Source organism: Nerophis ophidion, linkage group LG20, assembly GCF_033978795.1.
Source record: "Nerophis ophidion isolate RoL-2023_Sa linkage group LG20, RoL_Noph_v1.0, whole genome shotgun sequence".
NCBI lineage: Eukaryota > Metazoa > Chordata > Actinopteri > Syngnathiformes > Syngnathidae > Nerophis > Nerophis ophidion.
In genome coordinates this window covers 17,548,186-17,569,542 of record NC_084630.1, presented here as the reverse complement: position 1 = coordinate 17,569,542, position 21,357 = coordinate 17,548,186, and the positions used below count along the sequence as shown (strand labels likewise).

General features: G+C 41.5%; 1 protein-coding gene across 3 annotated transcripts in view; it reads left to right on the top strand.

Moving 5' to 3' along the window:
* Positions 1-20,729, top strand: part of LOC133538816 (transmembrane channel-like protein 6) — a 116,402-nt gene extending 95,673 nt beyond the window's left edge. Inside the window, exons 24-36 of one of the 3 annotated variants that reach the window (XM_061880625.1) lie at positions 734-791; positions 864-937; positions 1,023-1,548; positions 2,999-3,058; positions 4,608-4,747; positions 6,757-6,838; positions 6,925-6,991; positions 7,136-7,198; positions 13,845-13,897; positions 15,766-15,817; positions 15,905-15,974; positions 16,935-17,122; positions 20,528-20,729. In XM_061880625.1, the coding sequence (XP_061736609.1) occupies positions 734-791; positions 864-937; positions 1,023-1,548; positions 2,999-3,058; positions 4,608-4,747; positions 6,757-6,838; positions 6,925-6,991; positions 7,136-7,198; positions 13,845-13,897; positions 15,766-15,817; positions 15,905-15,974; positions 16,935-17,122; positions 20,528-20,538 (1,444 nt within the window). In that variant the 3' untranslated portion in view covers positions 20,539-20,729. Of the gene's footprint in view, positions 1-733; positions 792-863; positions 938-1,022; positions 1,549-2,998; positions 3,059-4,607; positions 4,748-6,756; positions 6,839-6,924; positions 6,992-7,135; positions 7,199-13,844; positions 13,898-15,762; positions 15,818-15,904; positions 15,975-16,934; positions 17,128-20,527 lie in introns of those variants that run through there. The other 2 variants (XM_061880624.1, XR_009803112.1) reach the window with 2 other exon arrangements.
* The last annotated feature ends 628 nt before the right edge of the window (positions 20,730-21,357 follow it).

Sequence of the window (21,357 nt, the reverse complement as noted above, 5' to 3'; positions counted from 1 at the left end):
AAAGAAATGTTCTTCCTCAGTTCCCAAACGTTTACTGAGTGTTGTTAAAAGAGAAGGCCATGTAACACAGTGTTAAAAATTCCCCTGTGCCAACTTTTTTGCAATGTGCTGCTGCCATTAAATTCAAAGTTAATGATTATTTGGAAAAAAACGAAGTCTCTCAGTTCGAACATTAAATATCTTGTCTATTCAATTGAATATAAGTTGAAAAGGATTTGCAAATAATTGTATTCTGTTTTTCTTTAAGATTTACAAATCGTGCCAACTTTACTGGTGTTTGTGTTTTGGTATTTAAATTAATTAAAATTAAGAAAGTCCTGGGTTCGATCCTGCGTGGGTTTCCCTCCGGGTAGTCCGGCTTCCTCCCACCTCCAAAGACATGCACCTGGGGATAGGTTGATTGGCAACATTAAATTGGCCCTAGTGTGTGAATGTGAGCATGGATGTTGTCTGTCCATCTGTGTTGGCCCTGCGATGAGGTGGCAATTTGTCCACGGGTGTACCCCGCCTTCCGCCCGACTGCAGCTGAGATAGGCTCCAGCAGCCTATCCCGACACCGAAAGGGACAACCGGTAGAAAATGGAGGGATGGATGGATAAATTCAATGAAATATTTAAAGAGCATGATGCAAGTCACATGGTGTATTAATTACAGGATTACCAGGCAGAGTTGCTGTGTGTTGTAGTAAAGCTCAATGAAATGATTGCTAATTGAATTTCCTTTCTTTTCCTAGTGTGTCCGAGCTCTCAGAAGCTGGCTCTATCCCTGTGTGTGTTTACATGAGAGATGAGGTACACAGTAACTTCACTATCAAGGCAGCAACACTCGGTTTTACTGAGCTGTGTCTGTGCGTATGTGTATAGGTGTGTGGGGAAGAGGCCCTCAGGAAGGCCACTCTGAAGTCATTTGGCCTGACAGGAGGAAGTGCAATCGTCAGGTAGATTTGACGTCAATCTAAACAAAAAGTTAGTTAAAGTCATTGATTGTTTTGTGTCCAAAAGCTCATACAATACTCTCTTCAGATTTTTGTTTAAGAAGAACAAAGCCCCAGAAGAGGAAGGTTGCGTGGATATGAATCTCACCGCCACAGTGCCAACCCCCCTTGCTGTCAATGAACACCCGCCCAGCTCAGCCAATCAGCATGCTCCGTCACATTGTCAAAGCTCGGCTTTAGATGAGCGCATTCAAAACTCCAACTCTCCTTTGCCAAAGGGAACTATACCAATTTCTGCCACCAGTAAACCGCCTGTTCAGCAAGAACTTGTGAAAAAAATGGAGGATGGAGTTCAACCAAAGGCTCCCAGTGAAGGAAGAGGAATGCCCGAGAATGATGAAGAGAAGGCAGGACCGTCAGGGATCAACTCCCGATCACCGTCTTCCTCTTTTTCTCCTGCCACGCCATTTATACCTTTTTCTGGAGGTGGTCAGCGTCTTGGCGGTCCTGGTGGAATTTCAGTCAGACCCTCGTCTTCATCAGTGTCAGCCTTGACCTTTGCAACAGAATCACCCAAAGCCAAGAAAGCCAAGCCTTCCAGTTCTGCCATCAAGGTGGGGGCTATTGTGTATGAATATAACATTTCACTAGGCTGATGTATGGAGTTAAAATGAATAATTCCAAACATCAGTGAGTTAAAGTGAAAAAGAAGTAAAGTTGTAAAAAAAAAAAAAAAAAAAATTGTAAATAAAAACAAAATGCAATGATTTGCATTTTCAACTTATATTTAATTTTATATACTGGGAAGACAAGATATTTAATGTTCGAACTGAGAAACTTCATTTTATTTTTTGCAAATAATCATTAACTTAGAATTTAATGGCAGCAACACATTGCAAAAACGTTGGCACAGGGGCATTTTTACCACTGTGTTACATGGCCTTTCCTTTTAACAACACTCTGTAAATGTTTGGGAACTAAGGAGACCAATTTTTGAAGCTTTTCAGGTGGAATTCTTTCCGATTTTTGCTTGTAATTTTTGTAATCAGCTTAAGTTGTTCAACAGTCCGGGGTCTCTGTTGTCATATTAGATGCTTCATAATGGGCCACACAGTTTCAATGGGAGACAAGTCTGGACTACAGGCAGGCCAGTCTAGTACCCGCACTCTTTTACTATGAAGCTAAGCTGTTGTAACACATGGCTTGGTATTATTTTGCTGAAATAAGCAGGGGTGTCCATGATAACGTTGCTTGGTTTGAAATGTGGGCTAGTCAGACCACAGAACACTTTTCCACTTTGCATAGGTCCATTTTAGATTAGCTTGGGCCCAGCAAAGCCGGCAGCATCTCTGGGTGTGGTTGATAAATGGCTTTCGCTTGGCATAGTTTGAAGCGAAAAACTGTAGTTACTGTACTGACAGTGGTTTTCTGAAGTGTTCCTGAGCCCACGTCGTGATATCTGTTACACACTGATGTCGCTTTTTGATGCAGTACCGCCTGAGGGATCGAAGGTCCGTAATATCATCGCTTACGTGCAGTGATTTCTCCAGAATCTCTGAACCTTTTGATGATATTGCAGACCGTAGATTGTGAAATCCATAAATTCCTTGCTCATTAAGAAATGTTGTTCTTAAACTGTTGGACAATTTGATCACACATGTGTTCCTTGTTTGTGAATGACTGAGCAATTAGCCTGTCCACCTGTGGGATGTTCCAAATAAGTGTTTGATGAGCATTACTCAACTTTCTCAGTCTTTGGTGCCACGTGTGCCAGTTAAGTTTTGAAAGAAGTTGCAGGCATCAAATTACAAATGATCTAATATTTGCAAAAAATAACAAAAGTTTTCCAGTTCGAACATGAAGTATCTTGTCTTTGCCGTCTATTCAAATGAATATAAGTTGAAAAGGATTTGCAAAGCATTGTATTCTGTTTTTATTTACCATTTACATAACGTGCAAACTTCACTGGTTTTGTACTTTGTCGTTGTCATTGTCCACATAGGTTCCAAAAATGAGGTGAATTTTCACACACATTTATAATCACAATCTGTCTTCACTCTGCAGCATCGACACACTGCCAACAAGTCAGAGGAGGACATCGATGAAGCAGCAGAGTTTCTAGAAGTAAAAAAAAATTCAAATTTTCACTGTGAATGTTGTTTGACATCCTCTTGTGTCACATTAAGGGATACAACATTAACCGTTTTTTAATTACACGTGATTAGAAAGGTCATTGTTATTTGATGGCAAAGGTTCCACTACATCGTGTGTTTCAGTCCTTCTCACTCGCTATAAACGGACATTATGCTGATACGTTATTTTTATTCATTTTTGTAACCAAAACAAAGTTACAACAGGGGTGCACGCGCTTATGAACACCTGTTTATAGACACGCTACATTAGCTTAAAAAATGGCAGCAGGACAAACCAGCAAGCTTTTCCCACCCAACAAAAAGCTGAAATCGGCAGTGTGGCAACATTTTGGATTCTTAAAAATAACCTGTGAGTCATTAAAGATACAAAAGCTGCCGAAAATAAAGTTTTTGCTAAAGGGTTTAATACGTCCAATGCGGTGCAGTATTTGCGGGATCACCACTAGAGATGTCCGATAATGGCTTTTTTTCCGATTTCCGATATTGTCCAACTCTTAATTACCGATATATACAGTTGAGAAATTATATAATTTTGTTTTGATGCCCCGCTGGATGCATTAAACAATGTAACACGTTTTTCCAAAATAAATCAACTCAAGTTATGGAAAAAAATGCCAACATGGCACTGCTATATTTATTATTGAAGTCACAAAGTGCATTATTTTTTTTAACATGCCTCAAAACAGTAGCTTGGAATTTGGGACATGGTCTATCGGTAGCGGGAGGTGTATATTGTAGCGTCCCAGAAGAGTTATTGCTGCAAGGGACTCTGGGTATTTGTTCTGTTGTGTTACGGTGCGGATGTTCTCCCGAAATGTGTTTGTCATTCATGTTTGGTGGGGGTTTACAGTGTGGCGCATATTTGTAATAGTGTTAAAGTTGTTTATACTGTACGGCCACCCTCCGTTTGACCTGTATGGCTGTTGACCAAGTATGCTTGTATTCACTTGTGTGTATGTGAAAAGCCGTAGTTATTATGTGATTGGGTTGGCACGCAAAGGCAGTGCCTTTAGGGTTTATTGGCGCTCTGTACTTCTCCCTACGTCCGTGCTCACAGCGGCGTTTTAAAAAGTCATAAATTTTACTTTTTGAAACGGATACCGATAATTTCCGATATTGCATTTTAAAGCATTTATCGGCCGATAAGATCGGCAGTCCGATATTATCGGACATCCCTAATCACCACCCAACTTTACACACCAAAGTAAAGGTAAGACACAATAATATTAATAATAAAATTATTATTGTATTTGTTGTAAAATATTTTTTTTTGTATTAATAACTTTGTATTGTTACTATTATGTTATTTGATTACTGTTATTTGTGATAGTAATAAATAAAACATCAAATATTTAAGGAATCTCTGCAATTTTACACATTTTTGGTTTTTAAATAATAATCATGAAACCATAATTTTACTATATTTGTACAGTCAAAATGGAAAATGGTTGCATCTCTAGTCACATTACGTGATGTTTGGGAGTTAAATGTCTTTACTGTGACTTGCTATCATGCTGCAGCCGGTGGAGAGAGAGCCTCTCATCTATCACATGGAATCTGTGTCCGGTCACTCCAAAGACCACGATGATTTGCCAGACGACTTTTTTGATGTGACAGTGGATGATGTACGCAGGCGCTTTGCCCAGCTGAAAAGTGAAAGGTGAGTGAACAAAAACATTTTTACAGTCAAGAACACATTTACAAAACATTTTAATACCTGAACTTTCAAACACGACGCGTTCGACGACCAAGGTTGTAATTCAATACACTTGTAAGTTAAAGCAGCGCCGGCCATTGAAATTGATTCAAATACATAGTGCTTGGCCATCCAAAACTAAATATTTAAATGCAACATGCCTTTTAAAAAAAAACAACAAAAAAAAACGTTTCGTTAATAAACCCATACAATAGAATGTATTATAAACAAAATTATTGATACGCGTTTACAAAACCAAAAACCAGTGAAGTTGGTACGTTGTGTAAATGGTAAATAAAAACAGAAGCAACGATTTGCAAATCTTTTTCAACTTATATGCAATTGAATAGACTGCAAAGACAGGATATTTAATGTTCGAACTCAAAAACTTGTTTGTTTTTTTGCAAATAATCTTTAACTTAGAATTTAATGGCAGCAACACATTGCAAAAAAGTTGGCACAGGGGCATTTTTACCACTGTGTTATATGGTCTTTCCTTTTAACAACACTCAACTGAGGAAACCAATTTTAGAAGCTTTTCAGGTGGAATTCTTTCCCATTCTTCCTTGATGTACAGCAGTGGTGTCAAACTCAAATACAGAGCGGGCCAACATTTAAAACTGAACAAAGCCGCGGGCCGAGGTTGAAAAAATTAACCCTTTAATAGGGACCCAAACAAGTTTTGCATTGAATATTGACCAAGTAAGGCTTATATAACTTGACAGTGACATGGAAAATCCAGTTTCAAATAATAATAATTAAAAAATATCAATGGCATATAAAATAAAATAAAAACACAAATTTAATGCCTTTTTTCGGCGGCGGGGTTGGTGCTAGCAGGGGTGTATATTGTAGCGTCCCGGAAGAGTTAGTGATGCAAGGAGTTCTGGATATTTGTCCGGTTGTGTTTATGTTGTGTTACGGTGCGGATGTTCTCCCAAAATGTGTTTGTCATTCTTGTTTGCTGTGGGTTCACAGTGTGGCGCATATTTGTAACAGTGTTAACCTTGTTTATACGGCCACCCTCAGTGTGACCTGTATGGCTGTTGACCAAGTATGCCTTGCATACACTTGTGTGTGTGTGTATGAGCCGCATATATTTTGTGAGTGGGCCGGAACGCTGTTTTTATGGAAAAAAAGCAGACGTGGCGACATGTAGAGAACGACAAAAGCAGTGCTTTTAAGGCCCGCCCCCAATATTATTGTCCGGGTGGAAATCGGGAGAAATTCGGGAGGGGCACTGAACTTCGGGAGTCTCCGGGGAAAATTGGGAGGGTTGACGAGTATGAGTGTTAGCGGTGAATGTGGTGTTACGGCGGCGGGCCAGCTCTAATGTTAATTTAATATTGCCTCAAGGGCCAAATTAAATCACACGGCGGGCCAAATTCGGCCCGCGGGCCAGAGTTTGACACCCATGATGTACAGCTTAAGTTGTTCAACAGTCCGGGGTCTCCATGGTCGTATTTTACGTTTCATAATGTGCCACACATTTTCAATGAGAGACAGGTCTGGACTACAGGCAGGCAAGTTTACAGTAGTACCCGCACTTTTTTACTACGAAGCTACGCTGTTGTAACACATGCAGAATGTGGCTTGGCATTGTCTTGCTGATATAAGCCGGGGTGTCCATTTAAAAGACGTTGCTTGGATGGCAACATATGTTGCTCCAAAACTTGTATGTACCTTTCAGCATTAATGGTGCCTTCACAGATGTGGAAGTTACCCATGCCTCGGGCATTAATACACCCCCATACCATCACAGATGCTGGCTCTCCGCTACTTCTCCGCGGAGAGGTAGCAGCATGGGTAACGTTAGCTGTAGTGCGAGTGGTAATACGAGTGAAAGAAGGTGCAAATCTGGTAACAATTTTATATGATTCTATAGCAGCACCTCTTTCTCAACTATTCTATCTATTGTAAAGTAGGACCTGTCTTTCTACACCAGATGTTCTAGTTGTTTTTTTGTTCGACAGGAAATTGTTGGAGGAAGCTCCTTTGGTGACTAAAAATCTTCGAGAAACTCAGATGAAGGAGAAGATGGAAAGATACCCCAAAGTGCGTTTACATGACGCACACTCAGTCCTGTTTGAGACGTCTGATTGAAATGAACCCATTTGTGCCCACTTCTGCTGTGCATCCAGGTGGTTCTGAGAGTCCAATTTCCAGATCGACATGTTTTACAGGGCTTCTTCCGACCCTTGGAGACAGGTTTGTGCTAAAGCCAACTGTGGCTTCTTTACTGGCCGAAACCTACTGTTTCAACTTACCAAAGCATGACAGCCAATAGAACAAGAATCAGAGGAAAGTGTAAATATTGCCCTAATTTGTATTACTTGTTTTTTTTAAATCCAGTTGGGGCTTTAATGCATTTTGTCAGGAGCCACTTGGAGGATCCACAGCTCCCATTTTTCCTGTGTGAGTACAATAAAATAATTATCTTACCCAGGGTTGCTTTGGAAACTAACAACTTCCTTCTTAATCTTAGCTATTGCAGTCAATCCAATTATACCTTTTAATGAGATATTATCATACTTGCCAACCTTGAGACGTCCGATTTCAGGAGGTGGGGGGTAGGGGGCGTGGTTAAGAGGGGAGGAGTATATTTACAGCTACAATTCACCAAGGCAAATATTTAATATATATATATATATATATATATATATATATATATATATATATATATATATATATATAATTATATATAAGAAATACTTGAATCATTTATTTACACATATACACACACATAACACTCATCTACTCATTGTTGAGTTAAGGGTTGAATTGTCCATCCTTGTTCTTTTCTCTGTCACTATTTTTCTAACCATATGCATGTACAGTAGATGGCAGTATTGTCCTGTTTAAGAGTGTCACAACATTGACTGCTGTTGTGTGTTGTTACCGCGCTGGGAGGACGTTAATGAAACTGCCTAATAATAAACCCACATAAGAAACCAAGAACTCGCCCTCAGTCATTCTACAGTTATAACGTCATTGGGCAGACACGTTGTTTATAATGTGGGACTGGGAAAGCGGACGTGAAAACAGGCTGTCCTCACTCAGCTCCGCATGGAGCTGGAGGGGGCTTGGCCTCCAGCTCCGCCTGAATTTCGGGAGATTTTCGGGACAAATTTTGTCCCGGGAGGTTTCCGGGAGAGGCGCTGAATTTCGGGAGTCTCCCAGAAAATCCGGGAGGGTTGGCAAGTACGGATATTATGTCAACACTTCTGTTGACACTCTATGAAAACATTTTAAAGCTGTTGTTTCCTAGAACTCCCTTGACAAGTAGACCCTTGAGCTAACCTCTTTAAAGCCCAGAACATTGGCCAAATGTTTAAACGCAGACCATATCTTCCATAGCTTTTTACATCTGGCCCATCAAATAAAAATGGTAAAACATATTTATATATATTTATGTACGGTTACGGCAAGAGGTTTACATATACAGTACAGGCCAAAAGTTTGGACACACCTTCTCATTGAAAGCGTTTTCTTTATTCTCACGACTATTTACATTGTAGATTGTCACTGAAAGCATCAAAACTATGAATGAACACGTGGACTTAGATTTAAACTTCCTTTTTATTGTCATTCAAATTTGAACTTTACAGTACAGATAAGAAGAACATTTTGTTGCATTAGTTCATGGTAGTGTAGGATAAAAATCCATAAGGTGCAGATATAAATAAATAGATTACTGTACAGATGAATATATTGCACGTTTGTATATTCATCCACGTTTATGGATGTAAGTTATATTGTCTTTATGTTCCAGCGATTTAATCAATTTTTGGGGGGAATTGAGGGGCTTCACGGTGGCAGAGGGGTTAGTGCGTCTGCCTCACAATACGAAGTTCCTGCAGTCCTGGGTTCAAATCCAGGCTCGGGATCTTTCTGTGTGGAGTTTGCATGTTCTCCCCGTGAATGCGTGGGTTCCCTCCGGGTACTCCGGCTTCCTCCCACTTCCAAAGACATGCACCTGGGGATAGGTTGATTGGCAACACTAAATTGGCCCTAGTGTGTGAATGTGAGTGTGAATGTTGTCTGTCTATCTGTGTTGGCCCTGCGATGAGGTGGCGACTTGTCCAGGGTGTACCCCGCCTTCCGCCCGATTGTAGCTGAGATAGGCGCCAGCGCCCCCCGCGACCCCGTAAGGGACAAGCGGTAGAAAATGGATGGATGGATGAGGGAATTATTATGATGCGTTTAAGAGTCTTACGGCCTAAGGGAAGGAGCTGTCACAGAACCTGGAGGTTCTGCTTCGGAACCTCTTTGTAGAGTCCAGCTGTGAAAACAGTCCTTGGTGGGGGTGGGAGGAGTCCCTGCAAATTTTCTGAGCCCTGGTCAGGCAGCGGCTTTTTGCGATCTCCTGGGTAGGAGGAAGAGGAGTCCTGGTGATATTTTCCGCCAACCTCACCACTCTCTGGAGAGACTTCCAGTCTGAGGCACTGCAGGCTCCAGTCCAGACAAAGATGCTGTTGCTCAGTAGGCTCTCCATAGTGCCTCTGTAGAATGTGGTGAATGAACATGTGGAGTTATGTACTTAACAAAAAAAGGTGAAATAACTGAAAACATATTTTATATTTTAGTTTCTTCAAAATTGACACCCTTTGCTATGTTTACTTTTTTGCACACTCTTGCCATTCTCGCGATGAGTTTCAAGAGATAGTCACCTGAAAGGGTTCTCACATCACAGGTGTCATAGTTTTGCTGCCTCCTGTGGAAATCTACAGATCTTTTGTATTATTAGGTCCATCAGTGCTAAATATTATAAACTTATCACTTTCCTCGGGCACTGTTCCCGTTGCATTCAAAAAAGCGGTTATTCATCCTCTCCTTAAAAGACCTAACCTCGATCCTGACCTCATGGTAAACTACCGACCGGTGTCTCACCTTCCCTTTATTTCGAAAATCCTCGAAAAAATTGTTGCAGAGCAGCTAAATGAGCACTTAGCGTTTAACAATCTATGTGAAACCTTTCAATCCGGTTTCAGGGCAAATCACTCGACTGAGACAGCCCTCGCAAAATTGACTAATGATCTATTGCTAACGATGGACTCTGATGCGTCATCTATGTTGCTGCTCCTCGATCTTAGCGCTGCTTTCGATACCGTCGATCATAATATTTTATTAGAGCGTATCAAAATACGAATTGGTATGTCAGACTCAGCCCTGTCATGGTTTAACTCTTATCTTACTGATAGGATGCAGTGCGTCTCCTATAACAGTGTGACCTCGGACTATGTTAAGGTAACGTGTGGAGTTCCTCAGGGTTCGGTCCTTTGCCCTGTACTCTTCAGCATCTACATGCTGCCGCTAGGTGACGTCATACGCAAATACGGTATTAGCTTTCACTGTTATGCTGATGACACCCAACTTTACATGCCCCTAAAGGTGACCAACACGCCGGACTGTAGTCAGTTGGAAGCGTGTCTTAATGAAATTAAACAATGGATGTCCGCTAACTTTTTGCAACTTCCATCCATCCATCCATCTTCTACCGCTTATTCCCTTTTGGGGTCGCGGGGGGCGCTGGCGCCTATCTCAGCTACAATCGGGCGGAAGGCGGGGTACACCCTGGACAAGTCGCCACCTCATCGCAGGGCCAACACAGATAGACAGACAACATTCACACTCACATTCACACACTAGGGCCAATTTAGTGTTGCCAATCAACCTGTCCCCAGGTGCATGTCTTTGGAAGTGGGAGGAAGCCGGAGTACCCGGAGGGAACCCACGCATTCACGGGGAGAACATGCAAACTCCACACAGGAAGATCCCGAGCCTGGATTTGAACCCAGGACTGCAGGACCTTCGTATTGTGAGGCAGACGCACTAACCCCTCTGCCACCATGAAGCCAAACTTAATGCCAAAAAAACGGAAATGCTGATTATCGGTCCTGCTAGACACCGACCTCTATTTAATAATACAACTTTAACATTTGACAACCAAATCATAAAACAAGGTGACTCTGTAAAAAATCTGGGTATTATCTTCGACCCAACTCTCTCCTTTGAGTCACACATTAAAAGCGTTACTAAAACGGCCTTCTTTCATCTCCGTAATATCGCTAAAATTCGCTCCATTCTGTCCACTAAAGACGCTGAGATCATTATCCATGCGTTTGTTACGTCTCGTCTCGATTACTGTAACGTATTATTTTCGGGTCTCCCCATGTCTAGCATTAAAAGATTACAGTTGGTACAAAATGCGGCTGCTAGACTTTTGACAAGATCAAGAAAGTTTGATCATATTACGCCTGTACTGGCTCACCTGCACTGGCTTCCTGTGCACTTAAGATGTGACTTTAAGGTTTTACTACTTACATATAAAATACTACACGGTCTAGCTCCAGCCTATCTTGCCGATTGTATTGTACCGTATGTCCCGGCAAGAAATCTGCGTTCAAAAGACTCCGGCTTATTAGTGATTCCTAGAGCTCAAAAAAAGTCTGCGGGCTATAGAGCGTTTTCCGTTCGGGCTCCAGTACTCTGGAATGCCCTCCCGGTAACAGTTCGAGATGCTACCTCAGTAGAAGCATTTAAGTCTCATCTTAAAACTCATCTGTATACTCTAGCCTTTAAATAGACCTCCTTTTTAGACCAGTTGATCTGCCGCTTCTTTTCTTTCTCCTATGTCCCCCCCTCCCTTGTGGAGGGGGTCCGGTCCGATGACCATGGATGAAGTACTGACTGTCCAGACTCGAGACCCAGGATGGACCGCTCGTCGGGACCCAGGATGGACCGCTCGCCTGTATCGGTTGGGGACATCTCTACGCTGCTGATCCGCTTGAGATGGTTTCCTGTGGACGGGACTCTCACTGCTGTCTTGGAGCCACTATGGATTGAACTTTCACAGTATCATGTTAGACCCGCTCGACATCCATTGCTTTCGGTCCCCTAGAGGGGGGGGGGGTTGCCCACATCTGAGGTCCTCTCCAAGGTTTCTCATAGTCAGCATTGTCACTGGCGTCCCACTGAATGTGAATTCTCCCTGCCCACTGGGTGTGAGTTTTCCTTGCCCTTTTGTGGGTTCTTCCGAGGATGTTGTAGTCGTAATGATTTGTGCAGTCCTTTGAGACATTTGTGATTTGGGGCTATATAAATAAACATTGATTGATTGATCTGTTGTATAGGACTAGATGTTACAATCCCCTACTGCATACTTGAAACACCTTTGCGACTCTCGGTTGGTCAAGTGAGTGAACGCATCCTCTGGGTTATCAAGTGGGCGCCCCCCACCCCTCTTCCTCAGTGTTTCGCCGATAGGCCCACGACAACTCCAGAGGCTTCAGCAGTGAGTCCCAGCGTCCCAGGATCACTCCCTAGATGCCATCAACTCACTTGAAAGCCCAGGTGGAGTTCCTTCCCTTGACCCACAGCCACCGACTCCCCTTTTCAGCGGAAGAGGTCTTTCACTGCCTGCCGGTGGGCCTTCCCTCGCACTCCCATTTCCCTGAGGAGCCTGGATGTTGAGGTGCCCACGAACCCTCTGCAGCCTACTTCTACTGGGCGTACCCTCACTTTCCAGCCTTGTTGTTGCACATCGGCTGCAAGCTCAGTGTACCTCAGCTTCTTGCGCTCGTTGGCCTCCTCCATTGCACTCTCCCAGGGCACCATGAGCTCCAATTTGTAGACGAGCCTGAGCGAAGCTGACCACAGAACAAGATCTGGCCGCAGGTTGGTGGACGTGATGTCAACTGGGAAGCAGAGCCTATGGCCCAGGTCTGCCAGCAGTTTCCAGTCCCGTGCCCACCTAGCTGTCCAGTGTCTGGTCTTGTGGGGGTGAGGTTGGCTTGACCCTAGCCCTCTCGGACAAATGTTGTTGCTTGCCAACGGGATGTTGGGGGAGCAAGGGCATTGACACTTGTCCGTCGACTATCCAGCACTGCTGCAAGACACTTTAGCACCTGGTTGTGCCGCCAGGTGTAACGGCTGTGGGTGAGGCTGGTCTTTCAGCCCACCAGGATGTGCTTTAGTGTTGCTGGACTCGGACATAGAGGGCATGTGGGGTCCTCACCATACCACTGGCTGAGGATTTTTGGAGAAGGCAGGACATCATAGGCAGCCCTGATGGTAAAGCTTGCCCTGAATGCCTCCATCTCCCACAGCTCTTTCCAGGAGATCTTTCTCTTCTCCACTGCTTCCCAATGCCATCCACTGCCCTTGTTTTGCCTGCGCCACAGCCTTTGCGCACCTTCTTGCTTCCTCTTCCCGACGTATCTCCTGGACCACCAGCTTGCGTCTCTGAGATCGAGTGGCCTTACTCCAGGCTGGTGTACTGGCCCCAAAGCCAAGACCACTGCGCATGAAAATAAAGAAAACGCATTGAAATGAGAAGGTGTGTCCAAACTTTAGGTGTACTGTACTTACAGTATATCATGTCATATTGATTTTGGACCCAATAATTTTTTTTTAAACTTGACTAATACAGGGTTCAAATGATACGGAGGGAAATATATTTACACACCAACTAATAATTGGTAAATGTACATTAAAACGTTTTCTGCTGCCATTTGCAAGATTCTTAACAGTATTGGTAAAGTTGATTTAAATGGATTAGTTTCCCATCACCAACCCTCGCTTTTAAACACAAATGTTCAATAGTGTTGAGGTCAGGGGTTTGGAAAATAATTTCAAAACGTGGGGTTGTCCTGCTTTATTATTCCAAATGTGTGACACATTTGAACTTTGGTGGATCCTGGGTTGTTTCTGAGCATCTAAACTAATTTCCTTCCATCTGAGGGTCACAGTTTAGATCTTCTTTTAGACCTTGGCTGCTGCATTAAAATCACCAGTCCGAGTGAGGATCTGTTTAGAAATGTCACAAATATTTTCCAGCTCGGATAAATCTGCAGTTGTTAAATAGTTTAAAATACATTCTAGTTCTTGTTCTTATAAATTAATTAGCATGATCAAATAAACATACCTGTAAGTCCAGAAGAATTCAAGGCCCCACATTGATAAAGAAATACTTTTGACCACCACCACACATCTTGCCAGTCGCACAGTAACAGTTTTGCAAAAATCCAGTCCATAAACTGTTTTTTCAACTTTTTTTCAGTCATCACCCCACCGAAAAAAAATCTGGATGATCCGGGTGTCACACTTTTCCAGGTGAGGAAATTACATTTAAGCATTAAGTGTCCCTCACATCGCTGTGAAGCACTTTCCACACATACTGACTCTCATTATCAACACTTCTCCTCACTTCCGACACGTCCATGCTCACAAACTTGACACACTCTTCAAGTAAGCAAGGACCCTACGGACGTGACTAGGTCGGTAGAAGCTGGGGATCAAACCAGGAACCCTCAGGTTGCTGGCACAGACTTTCTCCCGACCACGACACTCCGTCCCCTGTTGAACACTTTGTTCAAATATAGGAGAATAAAACACTATACTTTAATCAACTGAATCGTTGGTATCAAAGTTAGTTTGTGACGAACCCCAAGATGCAGAGAAGGAGGCAGGCATTGCGTGGGAAAACATGATTTAATAAAACACTAAGACAAAACCGAACAAAAGGGTACAAACAAAAAGCGCGCACGAGGCGAATAACAAACTAAAAGAGCTAGCATGGGAGCTAGAAAACAATAGGAGCTTAGCATGAAGCTAGCAAAAACGAAAAGGCCTAGCGTGGAAGCTAGCGGGTAGCGAGCAGGAAAACAGAAGTTGTTAAGTGTTGTACGCAGACAAATTGAAAGCAGGGAACAAAAGACAGTAAGCTACAAACTGCTACCGAAATATAGCTTACCGCTACGCTGCAATGACACGACACGACAGGAGCGACAATACAATACAATAATACAGCCCAGACTGGAGGAGAAAAAAGGTCTAAATATGAGCGGGCTGATTGACACCAGGTGTGGCCAGGTGCCAATCAGCCGCAGCCGAGGGGAAACAGTGCTCAGGGAGAAAGACAGGAAACCAACAAAATAAGAGCGCTGACAGGAAATACTACACACACGGAGGAAAAAACTAAGACACAAACAAACTGTCAGGGGCAAGCCTGACAGTTGGCGTACCACTAGTGGTACACGTACCACAGTTTGCGAATCCAACTGCATTACACCAAAGGTCGTGCAGAAAAAAAATGTACGTATAAGTCATTTGTGCCTCTCCTTTGCAGGCATGTTACATTTAGAACATGTGTAAATATGTGAAGTTTTTTCATATAACGTGTTAAGCATATCTGAAACAAACAATGACTGATGAAAGGATATGACTAGGCCTAACTCAAATATTCCAAACCAAAATGCTGTTTGCTGGCTTAAACGTTTTATAATGTTTATTATTTCTTTTTTTGAGTGTATTACATTCCTGCCATCAAGTATGATTGTTGGTATTTCCCCTGTGATGTATTCCTTTGGTTTCATGAAGACCATTTCATGGTTTTAGTTGTAGATCTTGTCAGGACAAAAGTTTGTACAAACCTCTGTCTATTTTGCCACTTGTGCCAGCTTTTTTGAAACATGTTGCAGGCATCAAAATCCAGATGAGCTAATATTTGCAAAAATGAACAAAGTTTACCAGTTTGAATGTTAATTATCTTGTCTTTGCAGTCTATTCAATTGAATATAAGTTGAAAAGGATTTACAAATCATTGTGTTCTGTTTTATTTACCATAAACACGGTGTGCCAACTTCATTGGTTTTAGGGTTTGTTTTTCCCGCATTCTCTTAGACTTAAGACATGTTTACTGTGCTTCTGTTTTTCTGTCTTAATGTTACAGTGGACATCACCAGCCTGTACAATGTTCATTATATATAATTAAGTCTTATGTATTATGTATCATCATAGGGCAGAAGGGTGAAAGTGTTTTTACCAGCCATTTTATTGGTGCTCATTTTGAGGTCTTCCACTTCCTCCCTAAGATTCCAGAGCAATCATTGAATTGAACTTAAGTTAAACTTAAGTTTTTCTAGAATTACATTTTGTACCCTTTTTATAAAGTTATTTCCTTCTCTTTTCTTCTTGAGCAGTCCGACCTGTTTCCTGGTGCTCTGGTGTACCTCGGCTCTGACGTTAAGAGAGGTTTCTGCTGCTTTGTATTTATATTGGTTGTATTTTGTTTTCTGGGTGACATTTATTAATTTTTGTGTATCCGTGTTGACTCCGTAGAATTCTACTTAAAGAAGGAATTCCTCAGCACTTCTGTCTCAGCTTTGCAAGCCAATGAATCCATTGCAAGGTATGCCCACATGCATTCCATAGCCCTTAACCTTACCAAAATGACTTTGAACTGTCACAATGCACTAATGTCCGTAAAATGATGCAGGTTTGTATTACTTAGTTTAGAGCATGTTTACAATCAAAGTTTTATACGGGTCGTGTTATGCAAATCCAACTTTTCTTCAGTCTGTTTTTGTATATTTGGGATCATACTGACTCTGGAAAAGTTGAATCCAAATATTAAGGTGTGGCGGAGATATTAATAAAACAATTTTCCCTCTTCCCAAACAAGTTGTTTAGATTTTGACACTTTAGTTTTTGTGCACAAGTGCGAAATCAAGTTTGTATTTGTTTTAATGCTTGCAAAACTTTCGACTTTCGTCAATTATGTAAGAACACTGTTATATATATAAATATAATACACACATGCTTTTGAGCCCCTGCCACGAAAACAAATGTTTGCCTTGGTTCCCTTAAAATATGAGCCCTCCTTTAAGTTCAAATTCGCGGCCTGCATCCTCACTCACCAATTTGTGCTCACCATCACACATATGATAACATGTTGTCATTCATCAATCAGCCAGAGAGCAGATATGCTAATGTTTGTCTCTCGTAGTTTGCATAGTCCAAGTGGAACATCTGTGTACACATTTACAGCATTTTTCCCAACAGCCTGTAATTGTTTGTGTTTTTCTTTGTTTGACTCCTTCCTTACTCGGCATTTTAAGAGCTGCCTGACCTAAATTCACCGAACACTTGCCGTCCTTCCAGACCCTAATGCAGCTAGTGTATCTCTCGTAAAATCTCAGGATAGCTTGGCTGTTCCTGTTGTCTGTTAACCTTTGACCCACGGCAAGGGCAGTCGCGGGAGTCGCCGCGGTTAAATCGAGCCCTGAGGATGGCGCTATCTTCTTGAGCGTATTCCCTGTCAACTTAGTTTTCCTGTGTCCCTCCTCTCTCCCATTCTCCCACACGGCAGCTGCATGCTTCAGTCGCCAGAAGCTTCCGCCAGCTACTTGGACACTGTAGAAGCACTGCCTGCTCAGCCAAGAGCTGACAACAACTTACCCTTGGAGGACCACCAAAGTCTGTCGGCAAACACCCCCCAGGCTGCTAAGCCCTCCAGGTGTGAAGGGGGCAAGGTGCCCAAGTGGCTCAAGCTTCCAGGTGAGTGTTGCACACCATCTAGGACACGTGTACACTCGTTTACTAATTTTTATGTATACCACGGTATCAAAAAACAACAAAATGTTACATCATACCGTCCTTGTGGTATGAAAGACAGCGGAGGTCAGAAGTCCATTAGGTGGCTTAAAAGTATCAAAAACCCCTCCTCCTGCTGGTTGAGAGAAGCAAGTCCCCAGAACATCAAATTAACAACCACAGATGTAGAATGAAGTAAAGATGTTGGTGTAATAAATCAATTACAGCAGCAAACAACTACTTCTGTAGAGTGTATAATGTGATCGGTAAAATGTTGTTTTAAGTTATTTTAACAACTACCAATGCAGATTAAATAAAGTGAAAGTAAAGAATTCAGTGTTTTAAATAAATTACAATTAAACTGCAGATGCAGAGTGACTGAGAAGAGGTCTTCCTGCTTCAGTCACCACGAGCAGTGTTCTGATTTTTGGATGTTCTTGTTCGCTGCATGTCTGGTAATGATTTGATACTGTGAGGAAAAATAGAAATAAGATGCATAGACTTAGACAAACTTTATTTTTCCACAAGGGAAATTGTTCCACACAATTTCCCTTGTAAAGGTAAAGATGAAAAGGATAATGCACACAAAGGTAAAAAAAGAGGGGAAACAAATGGTATAAAGTAGGCAAAGATGTACCATAGTGGCAACATAAAATATAATGTGTAATATGTACTTATTATATATACAGTATATAAGAGATACTGATATATTAATATATGTACTAGAGGTGTCCAATAATGGCTTTTTTGCCGATATTGTCCAACTCCTAATTACCGATTCCGATATGAACCGATACCGATATATACAGTTGGGGAATTAACACATTATGATGCCTAATTTTGTTGTGATGCCCCGCCGGATGCATTAAACAATGTAACAAGGTTTTCCAAAATAAATCAACTCAAGTTAAGAAAAAATGCCAACATGGCACTGCCATATTTATTATTGTGGGGAAAAGTGGATTATTTTTTTTTTTTAACATGCCTCAAAACAGCAGCTTGGAATTCAGGACATTGTTTCCCTTAGAGAGCATGAGGAGGTTGAGGTGGGCGGGGTTGAGGTGGTTGTGGGTAGCAGGGGGTGTATATTGTAGCGTCCCAGAAGAGTTAGTGCTGCAAGGAGTTCTGGGTATTTCTTCTGTTGTGTTTATGTTGTGTTACGGTGCGGATGTTCTCCCGAAATGTGTTTTTCATCCTTGTTTGGTGTGTTTACAGTGTGGCGCAGATTAGTAACAGTGTTAAAGTTGTTTATACGGCCACCCTCAGTGTGACCTGTATGGCTGTCGACCAAGTAGGCCTTCCATTCATTTGTGTGTGTGAAAAGCCGTAGATATTATGTGATTGGACCGGCACCCAAAGGCAGTACCTTTAAGGTTTATTGGCGCTCTGTACTTCTCCCTACGTCCGTGTATCACTCCGTACAGCAGCATTTAAAAAAAAGTCATACATTTTACTTTTTGAAACCGATACAGATCATTTCTGATATTACATTTTAAAGCATATATCGACCGATATCGGATGTCCAATATTATCGGATATCTCTACTGTATACAGTGGGGCAAAAAAGTATTTAGTCAGCCACCGATTGTACAAGTTCTCCCACTTAAAATGATGACAGAGGTCTGTAATTTTCATCATAGGTACACTTCAACTGTGAGAGACAGAATGTGAAAAAATCCAGGAATTCACATTGTAGGAATTTTAAGGAATTTATTTGTAAATTATTGTGGAAAATAAGTATTTGGTCACTTCAAACAAGGAATATCTCTGGCTCTCACAGACCTGTAACTTCTTCTTTAAGAAGCTCTTCTGTCCTCCACTCGTTACCTGTATTAATGGTACTTTTTTGAACTCGTTATCTGTATAAAAGACACCTGTCCACGGTCTCAAACAGTCAGACTCCAAACTCCACTATGGCCAAGACCAAAGAGCTGTCGAAGGACACCAGGAAAAGAATTGTAGACCTGCACCAGACTGGGAAGATTGAATCTACAATAGGCAAACAGCTTGGTGTGAAAAAATCAACTGTGGGAGCAATTATCAGAAAAGGGAAGACATACAAAAGACCACTGATCATTTCCCTCGATCTGGGGCTCCACGCAAGATCTCATCCCATGGGGTCAAAATGATCATGAGAACGGTGAGGAAAAATCCCAGAACCACACGGGGGGACCTGGTGAATGACCTGCAGACAGCTGGGACCAAAGTAACAAAGGTTACCATCAGTAACACACTACGCCGACAGGGAATCAAATTCTGCAGTGCCAGACGTGTCCCCCTGCTTAAGTTAGTGCATGTCCAGGACCGTCTGAAGTTTGCCAGAGAGCACATGGGAGAATGTCATGTGGTCAGATGAAACCAAAATATAACTTTTTGGTATCCACTCAACTCGACGTGTTTGGAGGAAGAAGAATACTGAGTTGCATCCCAAGAACACCATACCTACTGTGAATCATGGGGGTGGAAACATCATGCTTTGGGGCTGTTTTTCTGCTAAGGGGACAGGACGACTGATCCGTGTTAAGGAAAGAATGAATGGGGCCATGTATCGTGAGATTTTGAGCCAAAACCTCCTTCCATCAGTGAGAGCTTTGAATGGTTGACCAAATACTTATTTGCCACCATAATTTACAAATACATTCTTTAAAATTCCTACAATGTGAATTCCTGGATTTTTTTTTCACATTCTGTCTCTAACAGTTGAAGTGTACCTATGATGAAAATTACAGACCTTTGTCATCATTTTAAGTGGGAGAACTTGCACAATCGCTGGCTGACTAAATACTTTTTTGCCCCACTGTGCATATATAACAAATCCCAATTACCATGTACAATACAGTATATGTAACAGCTGGAGCAAAAAAAGGGCAGCATACAATTAAGTGTAGTTACTGATAAATAAATACAAAATGGATACACTTAAATTGCTGCATGTATAAATAAACAGAAAATAGGCTTGCTTTATTGTTTCAAAAGTGGAACCCTATTATGTCCACAACACATTTATGTTTACAACTGCTTATGTTGTGACGTGAGTGAGCCAATCAGGGGAGGGTGATTTAAACGTTTTCCACTCTTTAAATTTAAAAGATCATTTAAAATCTGTGTTAAAGGGGAACTGCACTTTTTTTTTCCGCCATTGTTCACGACAGAAATATTATTTTTTTTATCCATCTATTCATCAATTTTATACCACATGTTTCTAAATATTAGATAAAAGTAAATAAGAGTCTGCTTAAAGCACAGCTAATGGTAGGTCCTCTATTTTGCCCATAAAATCTAATAACCCTCGCCCCATCCTTGTTTGTGCATCAATCAATCAATGCCATGAGTGTCAGTTTGGTTGATTGACATCTGTGGTCTTTACAGGTAAGAAATAAGAGGAACAACATGTGTACACCAGTATACACCAGGAAAGTGCTTTAAAGGTGGATGCTGTTTGAATTCAGCATGGAAGATTATTGGACTGTGAGGTAAAAAAAAAACTGTTCAGTACAGATTTCAAATTTCCTTTTCACAAAGATTGTTTTAAAAGGAACTGCATATTTCAATAAAAAAATTGCTGTGTAAATCTTTTCAAATTCTTGTTTTTGCGCTCATTTCCGTGAGTGTAGCTTTAATTTGATGAAAAATAAATGGTTTCTATGTAAATGACACTGAAATGTGCTCTATTTACTCATAGAAGGAATACGTAATAGAAACACTACATCGATTATACTCACCCAATAATGCTTATTCTGATTCTGATTGTTAAATATGACCATTTACAGTTATGTGCTGCCGCCTGTTGGTTTTGAACTGGCGATTCAAAACACACTGCTGCGTTTAGATGGAGACAGGTGTGGACAATAATGGACACAGACGCACTTGTCCCCACACTGAAAGTATACAGCAAAGGAGAAAAACAATTTGATGTTGCTTTTATTCTCTCAACACAGTCTGCATCAGCTGCTGTGACTGAGTGTTAGTAACATGAGGAAAGCGATGTGTCGAGAACAGTTTCACAACTAGTTTATAAAGTCTTTAGTTTGACGACTTAGATGTTCACTCGTCCTTTATTTAACTGCAAACTGTATCAGTGTTCAAATAACATCAATACAGGCTAAAATGTTTTGTCATCTCATCAAACTGAACGAAGGCTGTGAAGATTGTGTATTCAACGTGAGAGGTATCACTCCTTTTTATTTTTGTTGGCCAAA